This window comes from Phasianus colchicus, chromosome 1 (assembly GCF_987193195.1).
Source record: "Phasianus colchicus chromosome 1, bPhaCol1.hap1.1, whole genome shotgun sequence".
In the NCBI taxonomy this organism is placed as follows: domain Eukaryota; kingdom Metazoa; phylum Chordata; class Aves; order Galliformes; family Phasianidae; genus Phasianus; species Phasianus colchicus.
In genome coordinates this window covers 108907011-108929685 of record NC_143436.1, presented here as the reverse complement: position 1 = coordinate 108929685, position 22675 = coordinate 108907011, and the positions used below count along the sequence as shown (strand labels likewise).

General features: G+C 37.9%; 1 protein-coding gene across 2 annotated transcripts in view; it reads right to left on the bottom strand.

The window, feature by feature from the left end:
* Positions 1-953: 953 nt before the first annotated feature.
* DYRK1A (dual specificity tyrosine phosphorylation regulated kinase 1A) overlaps positions 954-22675 on the bottom strand; it is an 84528-nt gene continuing 62806 nt past the window's right edge. For both annotated transcript variants that reach the window (XM_031612590.2, XM_090122556.1), the window contains exons 4-12: positions 13437-13529; positions 12321-12509; positions 11997-12144; positions 8288-8574; positions 6916-7062; positions 6382-6522; positions 5794-6100; positions 5000-5124; positions 954-4308 (exon numbers count right to left, since the gene is read on the bottom strand). In XM_031612590.2, coding sequence (XP_031468450.1) covers positions 3685-4308; positions 5000-5124; positions 5794-6100; positions 6382-6522; positions 6916-7062; positions 8288-8574; positions 11997-12144; positions 12321-12509; positions 13437-13529 — 2061 coding nt within the window. In that variant the 3' untranslated portion in view covers positions 954-3684. The remainder of the gene's footprint in view (positions 4309-4999; positions 5125-5793; positions 6101-6381; positions 6523-6915; positions 7063-8287; positions 8575-11996; positions 12145-12320; positions 12510-13436; positions 13530-22675) is intronic.

Here is a 22675-nt window from a genome sequence, read left to right as displayed (position 1 = left end):
AAGCAAAGATATAAACTGAAAGGTTCAAGAATGTACCTGCACATACTACACGCACACAGCAATACCGAAATTACTACCAGAATGCTGTATGCAGTTCTCATGTCCACACTTTAGAATGGATTTTAAAACATCTGAATTTTCAGAAGAGCCGTAAAAGCTTTACAGTTAGAGATTTCATCTACATAGGTTATTAAAGTTAACATATTTTTTTATGTGAATAAAGTGTAAGAGTTTAAAACTAGAGTAGTTATTAGTTGTTCTAATAGGCAGCTAGCTATGTGGTGGCCAGCAGCTGTAACTAAACAGTTCCAAAACCGAAGGAGGACTAAGAGAGTATGGAAAATGAACTAGCTGAATCACTCAAGAGACATGGAGAAATCCTCACACTTGCAGAACCTACATGGAAACTGGTGTTTTTTTGTTTTGTTTTGTTTTTTAAAGTATGTTCTACTGCACCCAGAAGATACAGGCTCCATGATGCAGAAATAACTAGATTGAATCCTAGGGTTAATGGCATGCCAGTCAGAATATTTCATTACCATGGTCACTTCTGGCCTTAAAATCAGCTAGTCTTGTATTAGGTAGAAAGCTGCAGTGCATATAAGAACATTCAAACTAACAGATGATAATATAAACAACTCAAACTACAAATACAGTCAAACAGAATCAAGCAGAGCTGTGTTCATACATCATTGATTTGTATACCTTGCTGTTTCAATTAAAAACTCAAAATTATCCATTATGCCTCCAACTTTTACTTTCATATTTTTAAGTCTGTTTCAATGTATCTGATATTTACATATTATAGTATAATCATACCTACCATACCATGGCTTGGAGTAGGTTAATTGCATAGGAAGATTTACTATGTTTACATTTTTTTTCTTAAATTACTCTCTTTTTTTTTTTCTTTTTTTTTTTTTTTTCAAAAAGCACAGTAAAGAGTCTGAGGACAAATTATTCAACTGTTTATCATACATAAGACTGCATGACTATAATACAAAGGGCTTGTCTTTTTCATTTAACGTTACAATATACACAGCAAGTCCGGACTAGATCTTACAATCTGAACACAGGTATTTAACCTTTTCCATGCTGTTTATGTTTACAATGCACAGAAGTCCTGTAACCAAACTGTGTAGTAAAGCACACAAAACTGGACTGTAACATAACACAGTATGCAGAAGCACTGGATTTTGTGGTTTCTTCTGTTATGTAAGTTTTTTTTTTCTTTTAACTGCTTCATTTTTTGGCGCTTGCTAAGGTGTGGCAACCCATGCACACAAAAATACCCAGATTTCATATTACCCTTATATTCCTAGACAGCAGTAAGTACTGGATTCCTTTTTATATTGCTGAACTCAGCATCCTGTTTTTAAGGTGACAGCCTTCCAATTCCTGTAAACTTCTCGGAATCACTGAGTTTAAAAAGAAAAGAAAGAAATCAGGAAAAAAACAACCCACTTTCATCCACAGGGTTGACATGTCAATAGAAAAGAAATATGGATCACTTGTTAAAAAAGTCGTGATTTACAAAAAAAAAAAAGGTAATTCCAAGTATTCATTATTCATTCACATGTACATGGTATTCAGCTGCTATGCTGCCACTGTAAGTATAAAAAAGTCCACCATTTAGCCTGAAAAAAAATTACTTAGCCACGTGGAACTGACCAGTATGAACTCTGGAATTTCTGCTGAATCGACTTTTAAAAGGGCTTGCTGGCAGAGGTAGATCACTGCTTCTGTAATATACAATGGGCAAACAGTGTTAATCTGGGATGGGCAATCACTGAATCACTCTTATTCTTTCAGATGTTTTTCACCGAGCTTTTACTTCTAATATAAATAAATCTCTGACCGGGCCCATAAATTTTGCAACTGCCAAGCTGACTGTGTTATATTAAGGCAGCATTACCCAAAAATTAGGCACCTGTTAAATACAGCCTGCTAACCTCAGGTCTCATGTGAGTGTTTTGCTTTACTCAGACTATTATTTTGGACCTGTTCATGCAATCAAGGTCTTGCCTTCAAGTTTACAATTATGTTAATAAGGAATACAAGAATCAAACTGCTGGTTTCATAGCTTCTGGATCTAGTGTCCCTTTTACCTTCAGAAGCCTGAACACATTTATAATGTAACAGATGTTATAGTCTTGAAGTAGATGTCGCTCTATTATGTTCAGTACACAGATTGCTGTAAATGTATTGGCTATGAATTCAACAACAGTTCCAGTTTTGTTTAAGCAATAGTACAGCCATAATTTTCAACTGACATTTAAAAATGGTCTAGTTACACCTTGTGTCAAAGTGCAGAACTGCTACATTATTGGTTACAGACATCTATGTGCTATAAAAACAGCTTTGGTACAATAAATTATCAAAAAAGAAAATAAATTTTTGTAAAATTCACAGCATAATTGTGAGGCAAAAAAGCAGTCACATAAAATTCTGCATTTTTAAAAATGTTCAGGATGAACAGAAGACGTCTTTGTGCAGAAGTAATGGTGGAGAAACCACGTGCCAAGAAAAAGCAAAAGAAAAAAGTAAAAAGCGGGAAGGGACACAGTTGTAGCTATTTCCATCAAACGCAAACCACTACTCCTGTGACCTTCAACCAATAAGGAAGTCAACTTTATGACACACGCAAAGTGACCTTGCAATACCTTACAATAAGTGGGTCACAAAAGTCTATTTTAAAAGAAAGGCCTCTTGAATTACCCATTCTCTGTGTTTTCAGCATTAAGGACTGTCTGCAAAAGCATGTCCAAAAGTGATTGCATCTGAAATGGTAGGCTCTTCTAACTTAAGAGTCCAAATCCATAAGGCCAAAGGTTATCCCAAAGACCACCACTTAGACCTCCCCACGACTGGCCAGGACCGACCCGTTGATTGCTTCTCAGTGCACCTTAGTTATGAAACCAGTCATATTTCAACGCTAACTGACTGTGGTCTCCAAAATATGAGACACACAGAATCCCATTACAATTGCTGCTTTGATCCTCAGTAGATTCAGATAAGGAGAGTTCTGATCACCGCCACTTATCATGCTTAATGTGCCTTACAAACTCCGTTACAACCGTCCCTTTTTACAACTGAAGAATATATATTTGTGTGATCTGAAGGTCCCTCTTTCTTACAGTACTGCATTTCTGTGCCCATGTTTGTTTGGGGAACTAAAAAAAAATATATATATATTACTCACTCCTCTCCCACCCAAAAATTTCAAAGGGCCTTTTTGTAAATCATGTGCAATGCCATTAAAAATAAACTAGTTTGCAACTACAGCTAACATTTGAACAACAATCCCTGTTGAATGAGACTGGAAAAGAAAAAAAAAAAAAAGAAAAAACCCTCTTTCTCTCCTCCCTCCCATCCCCCCCCAAGAAAAAAGCAAACTATGACTAGGTTGTGGCAAGTTAAGATGGGGGAAGCAAAAGGTGAACACTACTATGCTATCTGTTAAGGTGGGTCCGGACATGGCTCTTAAAAAAAAAACAAAACAAACCAAAAAAAACTTCATTGTCCCTTTGCAATCTTTTCAAGTCTAAAAAAATAGTCAGCTTTGCCCTCCTGTAGCGGTTCAGTGAGTTTATCTCCTTCTGATTCAAGCAGCTTTGCACTTTGTTTTTGGAAAAACACCACTTCTATAAAAACACACAAGAAACAAACTTAGTTTCAGTTTAGTCACGAGCTAGCCACAGGACTTTGCTGAACACAAACTCCTGTCATGGGAGACTCTTCTCTATCAATCCCTTGCCTCATTGCAAGGTGTCCTTCAGTCATGTAATGAGCAGGACCTGTATTAGCAGAAAACTGGTACGTTGGATGTCCAGCTATGCCAGTTTCTTGGCGCGGATTAGAGTAGACTGTTAAATTCATGTCCATAGCTCCATTTTGTCCAAAGTCCAAGGTGTTAGCAGCCACTGGGCGGTTCTGATAGGCCTGATTGCCTTGGTTACCAGTAGAGGAGGAAGATGTAGAGGAAGAAGTAGTTGAGGAAGACAGGGATGTCATGGAGTGGTGACTGTGGCCCACCTCCATAGAATCCTGGGTGGAGGAGCTGTTTGTTGGAGAATTGTAGACCCTTGGCCTGGTCCGGCTACCCAAGGCTTGCTGTCCATGATGATGGTGGTGGTGGTGGTGGTGATGGTGGTGGTGAGAGCTATTTCCGTGATGATGATGTAATGCATTCTGTTGTTGAGGGGTTACATGGAAGGTGGTTTCTTGAACTGGATGGTTTTCAACAGTGACCTGTGTAGGAGCTTCAGTGGCTGTCCAACCAATTGGAGGAGGAAACTGTTGTCGAACCTGTGTTAACAGAAAAAATAAACAGTAAAACAATGAATCATTTCTAATACACATTTCTAAATATAACTTAAGAAAACTACGTTTGCATTCTGAACTTTTTTTTCAAACAAGCAACAGAAGTATGTCCAATACATACATGACCTTACTGTCAAATTAAAGTAAGCCAGATCTAGAAACACATCAATTTGTTGAATGAGTTACAACTGCCTACTTGGGAGAAAAAGAAACTTTCAGCTGCAAAGAAGTATGTATGATCTTTTCTGGTTTCCACTGGCTGCTCCAGGGGCTGCAGTAGAACTTCTGATCCACAGCTGGTGCATATCCTGCCCTCCTATACTCAGACTTTGGCATCAGCAGAGCTGTTTCTTTCTATGCTTATTCATTCCTTTCTCCCAGCTGCTGCTGTACAGTCTTTTTTCCTTTCTTGAATCTGCGATCACAGCGGTGCAACCACAGAGTCACTTGTTGGCTCAGTTCTGGCCAGTAGCAGGTCCCTTTTTGAGCCAGATGGAGCCTGCTCTTATCTAACTTGGGTCAGCTCCTGAATTTTTCTCAGAGGACACCCCTGCCTCCCTCCTCCACTAATGACATGACTTCTTGTCATGTAACCTAATATAATTAGTTTAAGGGATTTAATAATCTCAGAAAAAAATATATGTATCAAACAGACAAAAGCTCTACTTCAGCATACCTGTGGGCTGTGTGTTTCACAGTCCATAGCTTGAACAGCAGCAGTGAAGTGTCCACCACTATGTCGATGCTGGTGTGTGGGGTCTGACCGTGCCCTTCCACTGTTGCTTGTTCCAGAAGATCCACCTATAAAAATCATAGCAACACAAGAGAGAAAATTTACAGTAAGCTGTAAACAATGACAGCATAAAGATTTAAACTGATTCAAGGTAAAAAAATATAGGACCTACGATAATCACTCACAGTTGTGTAAATTTACTTAATTTTAAATGCTTTTGATGACTATGACTGACAGAAATTTTTCTGAATTACAATAGTGATATGACATTTCTCTCACAGAAGGACAAAATGGCCAGGGTGGGAAGGGACCTCAAGGATCATGAATCTGCAACCCCCCTCCCCACAGGCAGTGCTACCAACCTCCACATCTAATACTAGACCAGGCTGGCCAGTGCCCCATCCAACCTGGTCTTGAGCACCTCTAGGGACGGGGCATCCACAACCTCTCTGGACAGCCTGTTCCAGCACGTCACCACTCTCATAGTAAAGAACTTCCCCCTGATATCCAACTTAAATCTTCCCTCCCTCAACTTAAAACCATTTCCCCTTGCCGTTATCTACCCTAGTAAATAGTTGATTCCCCTTCTGTTCGTAAACTCCCTTTCAGTACTGAAAGGCTGCCGTTAGGTCACCCCGCAGCCTTCTTTTCTCCAGGCTGTACAAACCCATATCAAAGTCTCCTTTGATATGATTCCGAAATACAATTTTCTTTTCCATTAATGAGAAAAACCTCACCTGAGCTTGAAGATGTACTAGAGGTGGTTCCTGAAGACTGTGACTGCTCCATGGCAGGACTCGTAGACACACTGTTGCTTGTGTTGGTACCTTCGTCTGCTGTTTTCTTAAAGAAACTATGCTGTAGGGCATAATAAGGTTGAATTCGTGTCTTAGGGTCATAATCAAGCATCCTTAAGATGAGGTCTTTGAACTTCAAGTAGTCAGCTACAGTGTGACCCGATTCCCCAGCACGACGTCCACCTGGTCCTCCTGTTTCAACTCCTAGTATATTGTGAAGTTTACGAGTTCCAGGTGGTTTGTATTCCTGTTGGAAAACCAAGTCACATATATTAAACCACTTCTATTCATAGTTTAATTTTGTCATAAAATAAGTCAGTCAAATCAAAGTAAGAAACTATTCAGTACTATGTAAATTGTCACTTAATCACCCTGTCTTATGACACAGAACAATGATAATAAATAATAAAGACATGTTTTGGTAAGATAACGTAAAACGAAGTAACGTATCACCATTTCATTTTTATTAGTAGTATTTTAAATTTTTTTAGGGACATTCCATATTTTCATCCTGATTATGTAACTTACCCTTTTTCCATCTTTGGTCTTCTTCAAGTTCCAAGTGCCATCTGGCAACTTCTCAAAGAACTTTCTTGCTTTTGGTGCTTGGTCAAGGATATGGGTAGGCGGTATCCCCAAAACTTCCACTATTTTATTCATTTGATCCACCTGTTCCACATGAAGAATATTCATGAATAACGTGAGACATACAGTTGAGCAATGCAGTAAGAGTCCAATATTCTATATAATCATATGGAAAGCAAATGTTAACTACCCATACACATTAAGTGTGAATTAATTGCAAGTTTAAGAAAAATCCAATATTAGCTAAACAAATTAGCAAATAAGGAACAGGGAAGGGGAGAGTACCCAGAAACAGAACATTAATACCAGGTGAGTTAGAGTTCTAACAAAAGGCACTGCTATCATTGATGTTTTCTGATTTTATAATTATTAGTATTTCCTAATTTATGCATGAAAATAAAACAGATTAATATCACAGTGAGAATGAATGACAACAACAAAAAATCAGATTACGGGTACTGTGTAATAGCTGCATACCTCATTTGCCCCACTGAAAAGAGGCTCTCCAGTGTGCATCTCAACTAAAATACACCCAAGGGACCACATATCAATTGCAAGATCATAAGGCATTCCCAGTAGCACCTCTGGTGATCGATAGAAACGACTCTGGATATATTGGTATATCTGAAATAAAACCATTAATATAATACACAGCATTCAAAGAGTGCTATTATGAATCTGTATTACGAAATGGAATTACCATAGAATACACTTTCACAGTAGGGAAAGCAAAGACAGAGTTTCAGTGATGCTAAAACTACATTGTAAATTTATAAAAATATTTAAATGTTAATTCTTAAGAAAATACTAACTCTTGCTTACAAAAAAAAAGTGCAGATTCACTCATGATGACAATACGCTTTACCATTGACAAGGGTAATCTCATGCAGTTACAGTTGCTTACAGTTAATTATGCAACAAAATTTTTGTCTGGTAACATCAAGAGAAAAACTACTCTATGAGCCACATGAGAATTACATAGCATTTCTCACAAAACCTATTGTTTAAAAGGAAAATAGATAAATAAATAAATAGTCACAGTTTTGATGTGATGAAATTAGACGAAATTACCAGGTGATTCCACATGAAAAAAAAAAGCTACTTCCCTACACCCCTTACTATTCTGCTCATTTCACAAGACAGAAAATTCTATACTGGAACTATACCAGAAAGATTTTTAATAGCTCATTATCAAAGAACAACAGGACACAAATACAATTTTTTTTTAATATAATTAATATTATAGGTCTATCCTAATCTAAAGAAAGCAATGTGCCCCTTCACCCTAGAAAAGCTTTTCACGTGTCTTTACTCATATTTATACCACCATTACAGAATAAGAAGATAATAAAAAAGCATATTGAAGAGCAGAAAGCACTGCAGACTTCTACAATCAAGTGTTGATGCATTCTGCATTATAAAGATATAACCAAGGAGAAAAGAAAAAAAGATGGAGTGTTTATCTACTATGGCATTAAAATGGCCATCTAAACCTCTTCTCAGAGAGAGGTCAGGCACTGGAATGGCTGCCCAGGGAGATGGTGGAGTCTCCATCCCTGGCAGTGTTCAAGAGGCATCTGGGTGAGAAGCTACGAGATATGGTTTAGTGCTTGTGGTAGCAGTGGTAATGGGAGGATGGTTAGACTAGATGATCTTGTAGGTCCTTTCCAACTTGGTGATTCAATGATTCTATAATTCTCCTAAGGCCAACATCCTATTCAATAATTAATTACTATTTAAGTCATCATTACTAAAATTTAAATTAGCTATCAAGTATTATGACTTACAAATATTACATTTATTGTGTGCATCCAACAACAGCGCAATTAGAATTTTCACCAATACGTACCCTCTGCCCAAGCTGACAAGAACTGCCAAAATCAACAATCTTGATGGCGCTTCGTTTGGGGTTACAGAGCAGGATATTCTCGGGTTTTAGGTCACAGTGAATGATACTAAGTTCAGGAGTCGCCAGAAAAAGCAGTGCAGTACACATTTGCTGCGCAAATTTTCTTGTCAGATTCAATGAGACACCTCTGAAGTTGGTGTTCCGCAACAAATCATACAGATTGTAGGACAGCATTTCGAAGACTAAGCAGAGGTGGTTTCGGAACATGAAGTGGCGCTTCAAATGCACTTTAAAAAAAAAAAGAGAAGAAAATAATTAACGCGTGTGCTGTGTGATTAATTATTACATACAAATTATGAGACAATGCTAAATTGTGCTGACCTGCGAATAAGATTATATTGTTAAGTTTGTTTCCTGATATACAGTTATTTAATTACATGTTGGAAATAATATGTTTCTGCTATGCCTAGGTTTGGTTGGTTTTCATTCACACTGCTGAGGTGTCCACAGGTGTAACTGAGTACAGCTATATTAACAAAAAACGATTTTAAAAGGTAGAAGAGAGATTAAAAACAAACAAACAAACAAACAAACAAACAACCAGAATAATTTAAAGCATACCATAAGATTACTGCAATCTGTAACTCATGACTTCAATAGATTAATTTTATTAATATAATTAATCACAATCACAAAGGCATTAAACTCAACTAGGCATAATCTCAAATTATGAAAGCAACAAACCCAATCAATTTGTTTCATGAAATACACAAAAAAATCAGTTGTTTAGAGGGAAGCAGAATTTACCAGGTTTTTAAGCATTCAGGTTGGTTGCCATAAGAAAATTGAAATATGAAAAAATATTTGAGCACTCGGATAAGTAGCAATACAGTCTTCTCTTTGTCATAATAAAATCTTGAATCAATGCTAGTACAATCAGAATTCAGACTTGCAGTTAAGGTCATTACTTGGTGTCCTAAAGAATTTTATTTTATTATTATATGCCAGTTTTTCATTTGTCTATTATGATTTACCTGTAGCAATACCATTTGCTTCTATCCCACAGAATCACAGAATTGTAGGGGTTGGAAGGGACTTCAAGAGATCATTGCATCCAACCCCCCTGCAAAAGCAGGTACCCTGTAATAGGTCACACAGGTAGGCATCCAGACGAGTCTTCAGTATCTCCTTAGGACACTCCACAATCTCTCTGGGCAGCCTGTTCCAGTGTTCTTATCATCCATACCATGAAGAAGTTATTCTGCATGTTAGTACAGAACTTCCTGTGTTCAAGTTTTAGGCCACAGTGCTCTGTCCTTTCACTACACATTGCCGAGAAGTGCCTGGTCTCATCCATTTGCCTCTCACCTCCCTTTAGGTATTTATGAACATTAATCAGATTCCAATGCTAATTCTTGCAATACTGCATTACCTAGATCTTTTGTACTTTCTCACCCATAATATATTTCCAATAATCTCCTACCTTAAAGGTAACAGCATTTGCCCAGGTTCCTGTGGCCTTCTTTCACCTTATTCCAACCCTTACCTATCCAACCTAAGCTTGCTGGACCTGCCAAATTGGCAAGAAACACAACCTCCTCCAACTAATTTGTAATTGCCAGCATGTTACTTGGCCAGCTGTACTACGTGCAACTGCTATACAACTCGAATAGCCAGGATAACTGCCAGACCTTTCCTGCAATGGAGTCATTACATTTGAATGTTTATCCTCTACTCTGCCACTGCAGAACTTAAATACCTGAAAGCATTCCTATACTTGCATTAGATTTGAAAGAAACAAGCTGTAAGAGGACACTTGATGGAAGCATCAGCAGTTACACCTTATGTCATTAAAAACTGGGCTAAAAACGTACATCTGCAGTCCTGTCTTCTAATTTAATCACGTTCCTTCTAAAATCTACATTTTACACCACCTCGTACATTGTAGTATTTGCAGTGCTTTCAGCCTCACTGCAAGGGTGAACAATCTCTATGTCCTACAGACATCTTTCTATAAAAAAAAATATGTTGAATGCTTCAGTAAGTCTTGTTGAAAAAAATAGGTTTAAAACTTTTTGTTCTTGTATTTAGAAATATTGTACAGTGAAGCACCAAGAGATCTCAGTTTTCACAACACATGTAATACATGGTATGCATTCAAAGCATGATCTATTTGGTGTCATTTAACTTTTATTAATGCTGTCATGTTTATTAAATACCGTGGTAAAGAAAAAGGGGAACCATTCAAATACACCTTAACAGATTCAAAAACCAACTTGATACAAGCCTAAAAGTACTGAAATCAGTTGTGCTTGCCTAAGCAAAAGCTGTATGTTCAAAACTACTGGAACCTTTTTTTTTTTTTTTTTTTAAATTATTTTTCTTTCTTTAAATAACGCTCTATATTAAGCCATATTTTGTTAAGCCACACAGTGAGATTATGTGAAGTTCTGGTCAATCTCATGTGGTATTCCAAACATTCTAAAAAATTAAAATTTCAAGAGCTCATTTAGTGGTGCCTATATTGTTTTTATTTGCCCTGTGTTAATCTGAAACAGGTCCTTCCTTTCTTGTTCTTGAAGCATCTTTTTAATGTAGGAGGGTATGAAGTATAGATTTTCTTTCGTATAAGCATGTTCCTAATAAATTTAAAATACCTTCAAAACATTTAAACTACATAAATAAATTGTATTATGAAGATAATAATCTATAAATTATCAAAATGTAACCAAATAGCCATCAGATAATAATTTAATATCTGTGTAATAACGTATTTCAAAAATTTCTTTCTGAACTACAGAAATAAATATTAGTAATATTAGTACAGCCATTAGTATTTCAGCATCTACAAAGATAAAGGATATTTAAAAACAGAGTTGCATTGTCTTTAATTATTCTTTCTCACGAATTATATGTTATATTATATATTTCTCACGAATTGTAATGCAAGTCTTCCATCTCGCATTACAACATGCTTTCTTTCCATCATATTTTTGCCAAATACTTCACTCCAGAGGACAGGATTTAATAAACTTTTTACTTGAGCTGACTTACTTTCATTCTTACTAAAAAGTTCAAGTAGTATGTTAATAACAACCTCAGGGAACAGCATGCCAATCTACAGTAACAGTCAGAATTATAAGCCTTGGAAATACTTTCTGAGATCTCAATGGGCAAGTCTAAACGTTTAAAAAATTTTATCTCCATTTTGTTAAACAAGATTTTAAGCTTTCAAACATGCAAAAATAAAGAAATAATTATCAAGGTAGACATAAAACTACTGCATAGCATTGTTTCATGTTAAACACACATCCTTTTATCCACAAACTTTCCCAGATAACTTGAAACATACTCAAAGTAGTGGGAAACGCAAAGTACTACAGTTTCTATGAAAAAGCTGGTCTGTGGGAACTTGTTTTAGTGTCCATATCATTAAAAAGTTCTACAGAAGGTCTGAACGTTACAGAATAAATAGCAAATTGGTTATCCCAAAGCATTTCATACATTTTTCTTCTAAATGCAGTCCTACTGCAAAATGACATCTTGATTATGCAAAGTAATTTACACTGAATACCACTATTAAAAGTTGTATTACTTTTTTTCATTTTGTTAGCATCAAAAGCATTAGTTGCAGCATCGTACTCTATATGGCAAGATATAAAATAGTCCAGTTTCATTAAATAAATATTAAGAAAAACTATTTGAATACCTATATAGTACTTCATCTCAGTGTCATGTTTGTTCATAAGCTCAAGCAGTCTCACTTCAATCTGGGCTTGGTTTAAGAAAGCTTTCTTGTTTTTTATTATTTTGATAGCCACCCACTCCTGTTCCACTCGATCATAAGCTTTTACAACCTGAAAGACAAAAGCCGAATAAATAAGACTAACTTTTCAACTCAAGTATTCAACATTCAGCCAAAAATATAATTAAGAGCTGAATTTCAAAATGGATAGGTATACTACATCAAATGATATGTATATACTCTTTCACATGAATTAGAGGTTGTACAGCTGATAGATATATTTATTACCTGTCCAAAGGATCCTTTGCCTATTAAGGAGTCAATTTCATAACGATCCATCCACTTCTCCCCATTTTTTACAATATAGTCATAGTTGTCATCATCATAGCCATCATTGTAAACTTTTCGCTCCTTTTTGTGACTGGAATCATCTCCTTGGCCCTGTTGATGCCGCCGTTTTTTTTTTGCATAGTAAACCTAAAGTAAATAATGAAAAGTATATTGCTTAAGAGAGCACCTTTTAGAACATCTGTTCACAGAAATAGCTTTTGTTGTAATCACCATGTACTTTACCCTGTGATTTTTGAAATTGACTTGGTATGCTGAAAGAAAAATACAATTCTCTAGATACATTCATAAAGATTTCAAGATGAACAAAAAAAAAGTTTGTGCCACTCTTTATTTCTTTATCAAACATCAGAAAAACTTAAGAGTTTCTTTATAAAACAATAGAAAGTCATATCCAGGATAAAAAAAATCTTACTGGCTGTACTGCAACAAGGACCATGACATCAATGACTTAAAATGAGACCTGCAGAGAGGAACCATCATTTTTCTCATCTCTTCACAAGTCTTAAATGTTCAATGAATAATCAGAAGGAAAATTAAATAACAATATTTTCTTGAGATTAATTTCTAATATTTTTGTAAAAATTTAACATCTTTTAGGCATGTTTTCAGAACTTGCAAGGAATCAGGCTTAGAAACAAAAGTATCCCAATACTTAATTAGCTTTGAAAATACACAGTTACTTAGAGCCAACTGTATTTCAAAAAATTTAGCCATTTTCAAATAAATCTTCACTGGAAGAGAAAGAAATTAAAAACCAATATTACTCAGGGGGGAAAAAATAGACTGGATTCTCTCTTTTTACTCTATTCCACATACAGGAACAAACTAGTCTTTTGAGACACAATACAACAGGGTATTAATATACTTCTGTTCTTTGAAGGCACTTCAGATTTAATAAAAATGATTTACAGACTAAGAACTTTACTTTGCAAGACACATCCAAAGTAATGCCAATAGAGAACATGGTATGATTCACAGAAAATCCGCTTAATAACTTATCTCAAACACAAACTTCCTATCAACACACATTACAAAGATAGCTGGACCCATTACCTCATTAATATGCTTGTATGTTTTAATCAAATCTACGGAGAGTTTCCTCAAAGGAGCAGTAGCTGGATCACGGAAAGTTTGGGGCATCCGCCTCTGTAACATGACAATATTAGATATATTAGAAAAAAACAGAACTTCAGTTATATAGAATTCTTCCACCAAATCAAGATATTCCTCACAGAAGTGAGCTACTTCAATGTAACATCTTCTTTAAGATGCCACAGACACACAAAAAGAAAAACAAATACAGAAATCAAAGAAAATAACATTTGGTCCAGTTACTTTTTACTGTATTTCCTGATCAATGAATCAATAAATAGCCAAACACATATCCCTTCTCAGTATACCTAACTGGCTTAATCCTTACAAACAGTCTTTCCTTCAGTTAAAAATACAGCTTATTTGATTACACAGATTCAAGCTGATGTTACTGCTCTACCTTCATGGCTGATATATGAACTTTATTTGATGTTTAGCTGCATTAAAATCACAAATGGAAGTTAGTAACTGTTGAAGAACTGTGACAATTTGCCAAATTAAAACTTCATTACATTCCTAATCAAGAAACTCAGGTCTACTATACTTTGCAATATCAAGTTTAAAAAAAGAATATAAACCCAAAGAAATCTCAAGTGTGCTCATGAAAACCATACCAACTTTTGAAGTTTAAAAACATCCCAGAAAAGATGGGTACACTGCTCAGTTGTGTTTCCTAACACTGATTACTTCTCAAACATTAACATGTTCAACAGCAGGGTATTTTTTGGTATTAGTATCGTAAAGCCTTAAGACTTCTGTGTGACACACTTATTCGTGTGCCTCTTTTTTCCTTGCAGACATGCCCCATACAGTTTCTGGATCTACCACTCAACTGCCATTGCTCCTCAGGATTTGTTTGAAGTCTTAGAAGACAAAGTTCCTGAAAAGATTCAAGTGGGAAGCTAGAGGTGATTACTACCACCAGATAAAACAGAAAAAAACTGAGTCACAAACCATATCATTTGGCTAAAGCTGACTAACTGTTCAGCATATACTTAACCTAACAGCACAAATGTACCACAAGGCAAACTGTCAACTTCTCTGTCTCACATAGTGACTGGTCCCAAAGCTTGCCTTTCCCTATTCCCTCTCTTCTCATTGACAACAAACCCCACAGCAAGTTCAGTCATCCAGGGAAAAGCTTGTATAACACGTTAAAGCTCCTTTCACTTCCTTACTCTTACTGCTAAGAGGGCCACCACACTTGAGCTGTACAATTCTCATCTCGCATCATCTCATCTCACCCCAGCAAATACACTCAGGCTCATAACCCTTTTCACTTCCAGTTGCTTAATCTCATCTGCTACCTCCCATTACAGCTGAACTCACAGTCACCCCCCTACAGAGGTAGGGAAAGAGCACAAGCCATCAACAAAAATAATGAAACTGGGTAATATGTAAGTATTGCTGAGCTAATAAAGGAACTGGAAAAACATAATCACTTCTCTTTCTTTTACAGTATTACTTAATACTTAGGACTGTGGCTGTACAAATAGCTCTTCCTCCTCCACCCCCCCACAGTGACCAAACAAAATTATGTTTATATCTTTAATTTAATTAATTTAATTAACCTCAAAAAGTTCTGCCAACAGAAGCATTAAAGAGATTTTGGGTATCTGAAATTTTTGGATATCCGAAATTGGATCTGAACCCAGGCACCCAAAACAACCACACTAGAAAGATTAGCTCATGCTCTCCTGAGGACAGGCAGCCACGGAAATAACTCATGAACACAAAAGAGACAGAGAGCAAGAGACTGAGAAAGTTTGTGAATGAGCTGAAGAGAGAGTGCAAAAAAAGCCAAGAAGCTGCAAGTAACCACCCTGCATCTGCATAAAGCCAAGACTCCCAACTGCTACAGACTCAGTGGAGCTTGAACTGCAATTCAAAGCTCTGGTGCACACCTCTCAGAATATGTCTACATAACATTTTTACACCCATGCAAGACTGCTGACTTTAAGCCTTTCAGATTAGAGACTGTTTCTCAGAGACAGTGTAATAAACTTAAACTTGCTCCAGGGAATTTTAACCCAAGTCATGCTCTAGATGTTTACACTGATCATTCACTTTTGGATATGCCCTTTACCATCAATTTCCTTTCAGCAGGCTTATTAAATTAAATCCCCCTTAATTCTTTCTTACTACAAGCACATGACCATTTTGTAAATATCAGGAAGGTGTTATAAAATTTTCTAAACAAATAATTTGACATTTCCACAATATTTTTGTTTCTTCCTCTCAACTACCAAACAAATTTTAATCGTTATACAAATCACACCTAAAAATGATCATTTTTGGTACTTATGCTGCAATGCTAAAAAACCTAAACAGCATCCAGTCCTAATCATAACCAACACTGTTAGAGGCTTTTCACACACAAGAATTCCCTTTAATTTCTGAATTTGATTTAAAGAGATGATTGGAACACAGAAATATGGGTAGATTTGCCAGTAAAAGAGACTGGCACACAAATACTTGCAGAGACTTCTATCTGACATAGGCTGATACAACCAGCCTCTGTTACTGCAGGTTATGTTTTGAGGAGAGAGCTTATATACAGAAGAACTCAATAGTTCAGATTAACTATTCAGACATAAGATTGCTCTGATTTGCAAAAAGGAATTTGTAGGATAAACGTTCATGTTTATTTTCTAAGTTAGAAATCAAATTTCCTTTCTTAAGAAAGTTTGGAGTGGGAGAGGAGAGGGATTTGACCTTTTTTCCTTCCTTGCTATATTGAAAAACGTAAACGTTTCCCTTCTTCTAAGATTGTTCTTCAGACTCATGCTCCCTTCCTTTCTGATAATGAAGATTATGAAACAAAGTGGTCTTTACCCAATTTACACAGTAACACTTATTTTTTTTTATCATTAAGGTAATACCAATTTCCCTTTTGGCTTTGAAGAACTTTCAATAACAGAAAACAAAAAAACAGCCACACAATTTTGCAAACACCAGTCTCTATCTGGTGGCCAGACAGCAACACTGCAACCTCAGATTATCCCAAAGATTAAATCAAAAGATATTTCAAGATTAAGAGACAAGAAACTATTTTTATTACAATTTGTGTGTCAGTACAGGCCCATCACATTTTGACTGGTCTACACTGCTGTCTTCACAGCATCAGCACAGCTACCTGGGATGATAGCATGATGAAAATTAAATTGCAAGGAACTGAAATTTCATTTTCTTTCGAGTAACTCTTGAGAAGCAACTTGTAACTAGTATAAACAAGGAAGAATCAAATAAACACACACAAAAAACAGGCAGCCAAGAATCCAACTGTGTGTATTTACCACATTTAAGACAAATTATGCTTTAAAGAAACTGTGAATGTTAACTTGGATATATTATTTTAACTAGCATAGTGTTTGAGGCTTGTTTCATGAATGAAAGAACAGATTACTAGCACTCTCGATATACAATTTCTTTCTCTTTGGGCATAGGCTTTATTATCCAAAAACAGATGGCACTGTTCCTTTTAAAACGTATGTTATTTTGATTAAGAGAAATTGTGAGCAGGTATTTATGTTCTGTTAATTGAATGCTTTAATGTAGATACTGTAACAAAAAAAAAAAATAGATCTGTTACTATCCAGATTCAAGAGAGGGAGAAAAAGAGAGGGACTGTTGTGGCCTATCAAACAAGATTCATTTTACGAACAAAAAAAATAATGAAGGTTTTATACTATAAAGATTACAATAGGAATTCTTATTAAAAGTTATGGCCTACATATTAAAACTCTTCTTGCATCACAATAATATAAGATAGGAAGTCAATGCTAATCTCCTGTGGCAGGCAGGCACATAAAAGATGTTGTCTCCAGAATCATAGAATTGCTCAGGTTGGAAAAGACCTTAAAGATCATCGAGTCCAACCACAACCTAACCATACTACCCTAACTCTAACAACCCTCTGCTAAATCATGTCCCTGACCACCACATCCAAACGGCTTTTAAACACATTCAGGGATGGTGACTCAACCAGCCTAATGGGGAGCCTATTCCAGTGCTTAACAACCCTTTATGTAAAGAAGTTTTTCCTGATACTCAATCTAAACCTCCCCTAGAGCAACTTGAGGCCATTTCCCCTCATCCTGTCACCTGTCACCAGTGAGAAGAGACCAACCCTGCTCTTACTATAATCACCTTTCAGGTATTTGAAGAAAGCAACAAGGTCTCCCCTCAGCCTTCTCTTCCCCAGACTAAACAGCCCCAGTTCCTTCAGTCTCTCTCATAGGGCATATTTTCCAAGCCCTTCACAAGCTCTGCTGCCCTTCTTTGGACCTGCTCCAGCACCTCAGTGTCCCTTCTGTACTGAGGTCCCCAAAACTGAACACAGTACTCAAGGAGAGGCCTCACCAGTGCCAAATACAGGGGTGGGATTACTTCCCTAGTCCTGCGGAAAGTGGACAAAAGTTGATATAATCACAAGCCATAGTAACACTTCTCTCTGTAGTATAGAGCAAACTTCAGAACATTAGCAAAATGACTTAAGAAAACAACAACAACAACAACAACAACAACAACCACGTGCTACAGAACCAGAGATACTCTGACTATAAACAGAGCTAGAATTATCCACAGGTAGGGACACAATTTTTTAATCACTGACTCATGTCTGTGGGTACTGCCACCCTTTTCTGGCTTCCTTTCCCAGATTTTCACTCAGGCTGCTGTGTAAAAGTAATAGTAAGCAGCAGATACAAATTAAGCTATAAGTTAAATTAATTTTAAAAAGCAGCAGGCAAACAAGCATCTCTTTCAACACTTTATCCTGACTGATTCAGCCCAATCATTTTTGAAAGAATAAAACAGAGGGTGCTGAAAGAATAAAAGAAATTGGAAGAGAAAAAAGCACACCAAAATTCTTGTTGCCAAAGCATAAACATATTCTTCCAAAAATATCTGAGACAAAAGGAAAGCAAGGGAAATACTTTTACTGAAACGAAATCCATGCTTGCATTCATTACAGTCTCTGAAGTCTGGCCATCATTAATTAGGTTAATGATTAGGTAACTGAAATAATTAAGAATTTGCTTCTACCTGCTACAGCACATTAACTTTCCAATTATATCGCTGTAATCAATAAAATCTCTGCTCAACAATCTGGTCATAAAACCTAGAAATGTGCAGGTGATAACTGATCTTAGATACATACAGAGAGTAAGATGTTCAGCCATCAGCCTGACCTTTAAATTCCAGGTGCTTCTGAAAACTCAACTGTTGAAATCTGTTACTAAATTCTGCCCAGGAATCTCACCTCAACTTCCTTATCAAGTGAATCAATTCTGTAATCTTTTGTATTTCACAGAAAAAAGTTTTGAGAAATCAGAATATCCATGAAGATAAATGTTATCACAGCACAAAAGAAATGCTTGTCTGAAGACATGAAAACTTCTAAGCACTTATATTAACGTCAGGCTACACTGAACTCTCGAGATAAAGTCAGTTGAGACAGAACAGAGAAGTATTACTGCTTGTTTCTGTTCAAGGAGAAAGGTCTCAGAGATCTCAGCTTTCCTATTCACTCCAGGCCACATCCTCTCCCTGATTTCCCAAAGTGGGCTCTGGCACTTGTCAGAGAGGTAAGACCACACAACCCCATCCTGCAGGCAGGCACAACACTCAGTGAATCACTGAGAGTAAACCCCTACCATTCAGCAATTTTGGGGAAACAAGAGCCTTAAGCCTGACTACTGAGGAGGGGTGGGGGGAAGGGATAGTAAGAGTTGGGACAGAACTGGAAGTTCCTAACTGTAATTTAAAACTTTGTAAATAAATGGAAAACCAAAGCAGTCTGGTTGGGAAGTATCTTCCTGTTATTTGCTCCTTGCCAATGATGAGATGAGTAAGTTTTGGCCACCATAACCATTAGGCAATAAGTGCAAGAAAAGATAATGTAAACATTTTAAGGGTAAGATAACTTTAAAAAAAATTACATAATTTTAATATAAATTGCCATTACAGTTTCCTAACCTCTAAATTGCATGATTGTGAGTGATTCATAAAATACCAGAATATGGTCTGCAAGTTATTACAAATCAAAACACAAGCAGGACAGAGGAGAATAAAAACAACGAATTAACATTCAAGGCCTTGCTTCCTCACTTTTTGGTTACAAATGAAAATCATCATGGGAACTCGAACAAGATAATACTATTCAAAAAAAAAAAAAAAAAAGGGAGTCTGTCCTCAAAAAAGCGAGAGATAGACCAAAAAAAATTGGAAAAAAAAATCAACATAAGGGAGAACATTTTTGCTATTCATCAAAATGACACTGTTTACAGAAAGTGCTGCTGTTCTAAATGCTAGAAGTTAAGAGCTAGTTTAAACAGCTGACAAGCAGTATCCTCATGTATTTACCAGAAGCCTGATATTTATTTCACAGAATCATAGAATTGTTAAGGTTGGAAAATACCTCTAAGATCACCTAGTCCAACAGTTGACCCACTCCCACCACATCCACTGCCCACGTCCTTCTGAGCCATATCCACATGGTTCTTGAACACCTCCAGGGATGGTGGAGGTGTTCCACCACCTCCCTGGTCCCCCACCACATCCTTATCTCTAAATTGGAGGGATGTGGATTTGATGGGTGGACCACTCGATGGATAAGAAATTGCTTAAAAGGCCACAGACAGAGGGTGGTCATCAATGGCTCTATGTCCAGGTAGAGGCTGGTAACAAGCGGCGTCCCCCAGGGGTCTGTCTTGGGACCAGTGATCTTTAACATCTTTATCAATGATGGAATCGAGTGCACCCTCAGCAAGTTTGCTTGAGTGGTGCAGTCGACACAGTGAAAGGAAGGGATGCCATTCAAAAGGACCTCAAAAGGCTTGAAAGGTAAGCCTGGGTGAACCTAATGAGGTTCAACACAGCAAAGTGCAAGGTTTTGCACTTGGGCCAGAGGAATCTCAGGCATCCACACAGACTGGAAGGAGCGGTCCTTGAGAGCAGCCCTGCAGAGAAGGACCTGGGGATCCTGATGGATGAAAAGCTTAACATGTGTGCTCTTGCAGCTCGGAAAGCAAACGGTGACCTGGGCTCCATCAGAAGAGGCGTGGCCAGCAGGGACAGGGAGGTGATTATCCCCCTGTCTGCTCCTGTGAGGCCCCATCTGGAGCACTGTGTCCAGGTTTGGAGCCTCCAGTACAAGAAAGACAGAGAGCTGTCGGAGAGGGTCCAGAGGAGAGCCATGAAGATGATCAGGGGACTGGAGCACCTCCCATACAAAGATAGGCTAAGGGAGCTGGGCTTGTTCAGCCTGGAGAAAAGAAGTCTGCTGCCCAATGAGGGTGACCTCGCTGCAGCCTTTCAGTATACCTAAAGGGAGACTATAAACTGGAAAGGAGTCAACTCTTTGAAAGGGTAGATAACAGCAGGACAAGGGGAAATGGTTCTAAGTTGAGGAAGGGAAGATTTAGGTTGGATGTCAGGGGGAAGTTCTTTACTATGAAAGTGGTGAGGTGCTGGAACAGGCTGCCCAGAGAGGTTGTGGATGCCCCATCCCAGGAGGTGTTCAAGGCCATGTTAATGGATGGGGCCCTGGGCAGCCTGCTCTAATGTTAAATGTGGAAGTTGGTGGCCTTGCCTGTGGCAGGGGAGTTGGAGATTCATGATCCTTGAGGTCCCTTCCAACCCTGGCCGTTCTGTGATTCTGTGCCACTGCCACACCACTACTTCTGAGAAAGAATTTTTCCTAATATCCAACCTCAACTTCCCCTTGTAAATTTAAGGCTATTCCCTCTTATCCTATTGTTACCTGGAAGAACTGCCAAATCCCATGTCATCACAACCTCCTCTCAGGTGGTAGTAGAGAGCAATGATATCTCCACTTAGCCTCCTGTTCTCCAGACTGAACAACACCACTTCCCTCAGCTGCTGTGCACCCCCGTGACAGCACTCCCAACACCAGGAGGGTGAAGGGGAGAGCTGGTGACATTTTTGCCTCTCTCTCCATCGAGGAAGCAGAATTTGAGCCTTTGCTTACAATGATCAAGATATCCAGCCTTTTTGGCTACACTGAAGCGTTGGGGACTTCTTGACCTTTTTTCTTCCTCCTTATCCCTTTCAAATACTGCCTCAGTGAGGTCAGATACTTTTTTTAAACACAAAAAATTGGACGAGAGAAAATATTAGCTTTTCTGGTACTTTTACAGCAACACAACAAGAAAGTCTTTTCCTTCTTAATGTGAGGGAAACACATTATAGACTTCAAGAGGCAGTGGAGTGCTCAGCTTGGACAGCAGCCACCAGCTCAGAGTGCTGGATGTGGAAGCAACCAGAATGATGCATCTCAGCAGCCCTCATCCGACACACATCCAGGGGAGATGTCAGGCCCTCCATGCTCCTGCTCTGCACACTGCATTGGGAGACCTGATCAAACTCAATGCTTTGGTTTAATGACATCTCACCACTTTGGAACTGCATTGGAAGTTGATCCAAGCATCGTCCCTTTACAGGGCTTTTCTTTGTGAATGGCTTTGGTTTGGCCCGAGCTCTAGCTGGATAGAAAATAAGCCATGTTTCATTGTGCCTAGAGAGAATATCATTCATTATCTATTTTATTTTATTTCCTTGCTCTATAAAATGTCAGGATCACAAAAACTGAGACTTCATCACCCTAGGTTTTATTTCCAATCCAGTCATTTTTGTCTGGACAGGAGCAACACACTCTACGTAGAAAGTTCAGCAATTGTAGCAGTCAACTACCCACCCTTTTTAACACTTGTATTCTCGATTTCTTCAATTAAAAATTCTCTAAGATGCCCTGTAAATCATTTAACACATTTTTAATTAGTAAGAATTGAGTTTATTCGAAGCACGAAATATTTAGATCTGAGGGAAGGCATTCCTTGCAAACGACTGTTCCCAGCCTGAGCAGTTCCCGGCCATGCAGTGCCCCGCTCCGGCCAGCAGATGGTGGCTGGAGCTCGGGAAAGAATTTTGTCCGGCCCTCAGCACGGCCAGCAGCAGCACCGGTTCTGGGAGACTCCTGCTTTTACTCACCACGCGGCTGAGGCACTGGGGCAGCCTGGACACACTCTCGGAAGCAAAAGAACTGGTAGCTCACTGTCCATCACTGTCAGACAAGTGTACCCAAATGAGCTGCACTGGGTGAAACTGGTAGCACCAAAGCAGATCCAAGTGTCTGGTGTGCTGATGACCTCTGTTGCATTAGGAAGTTCTGGGAAAGG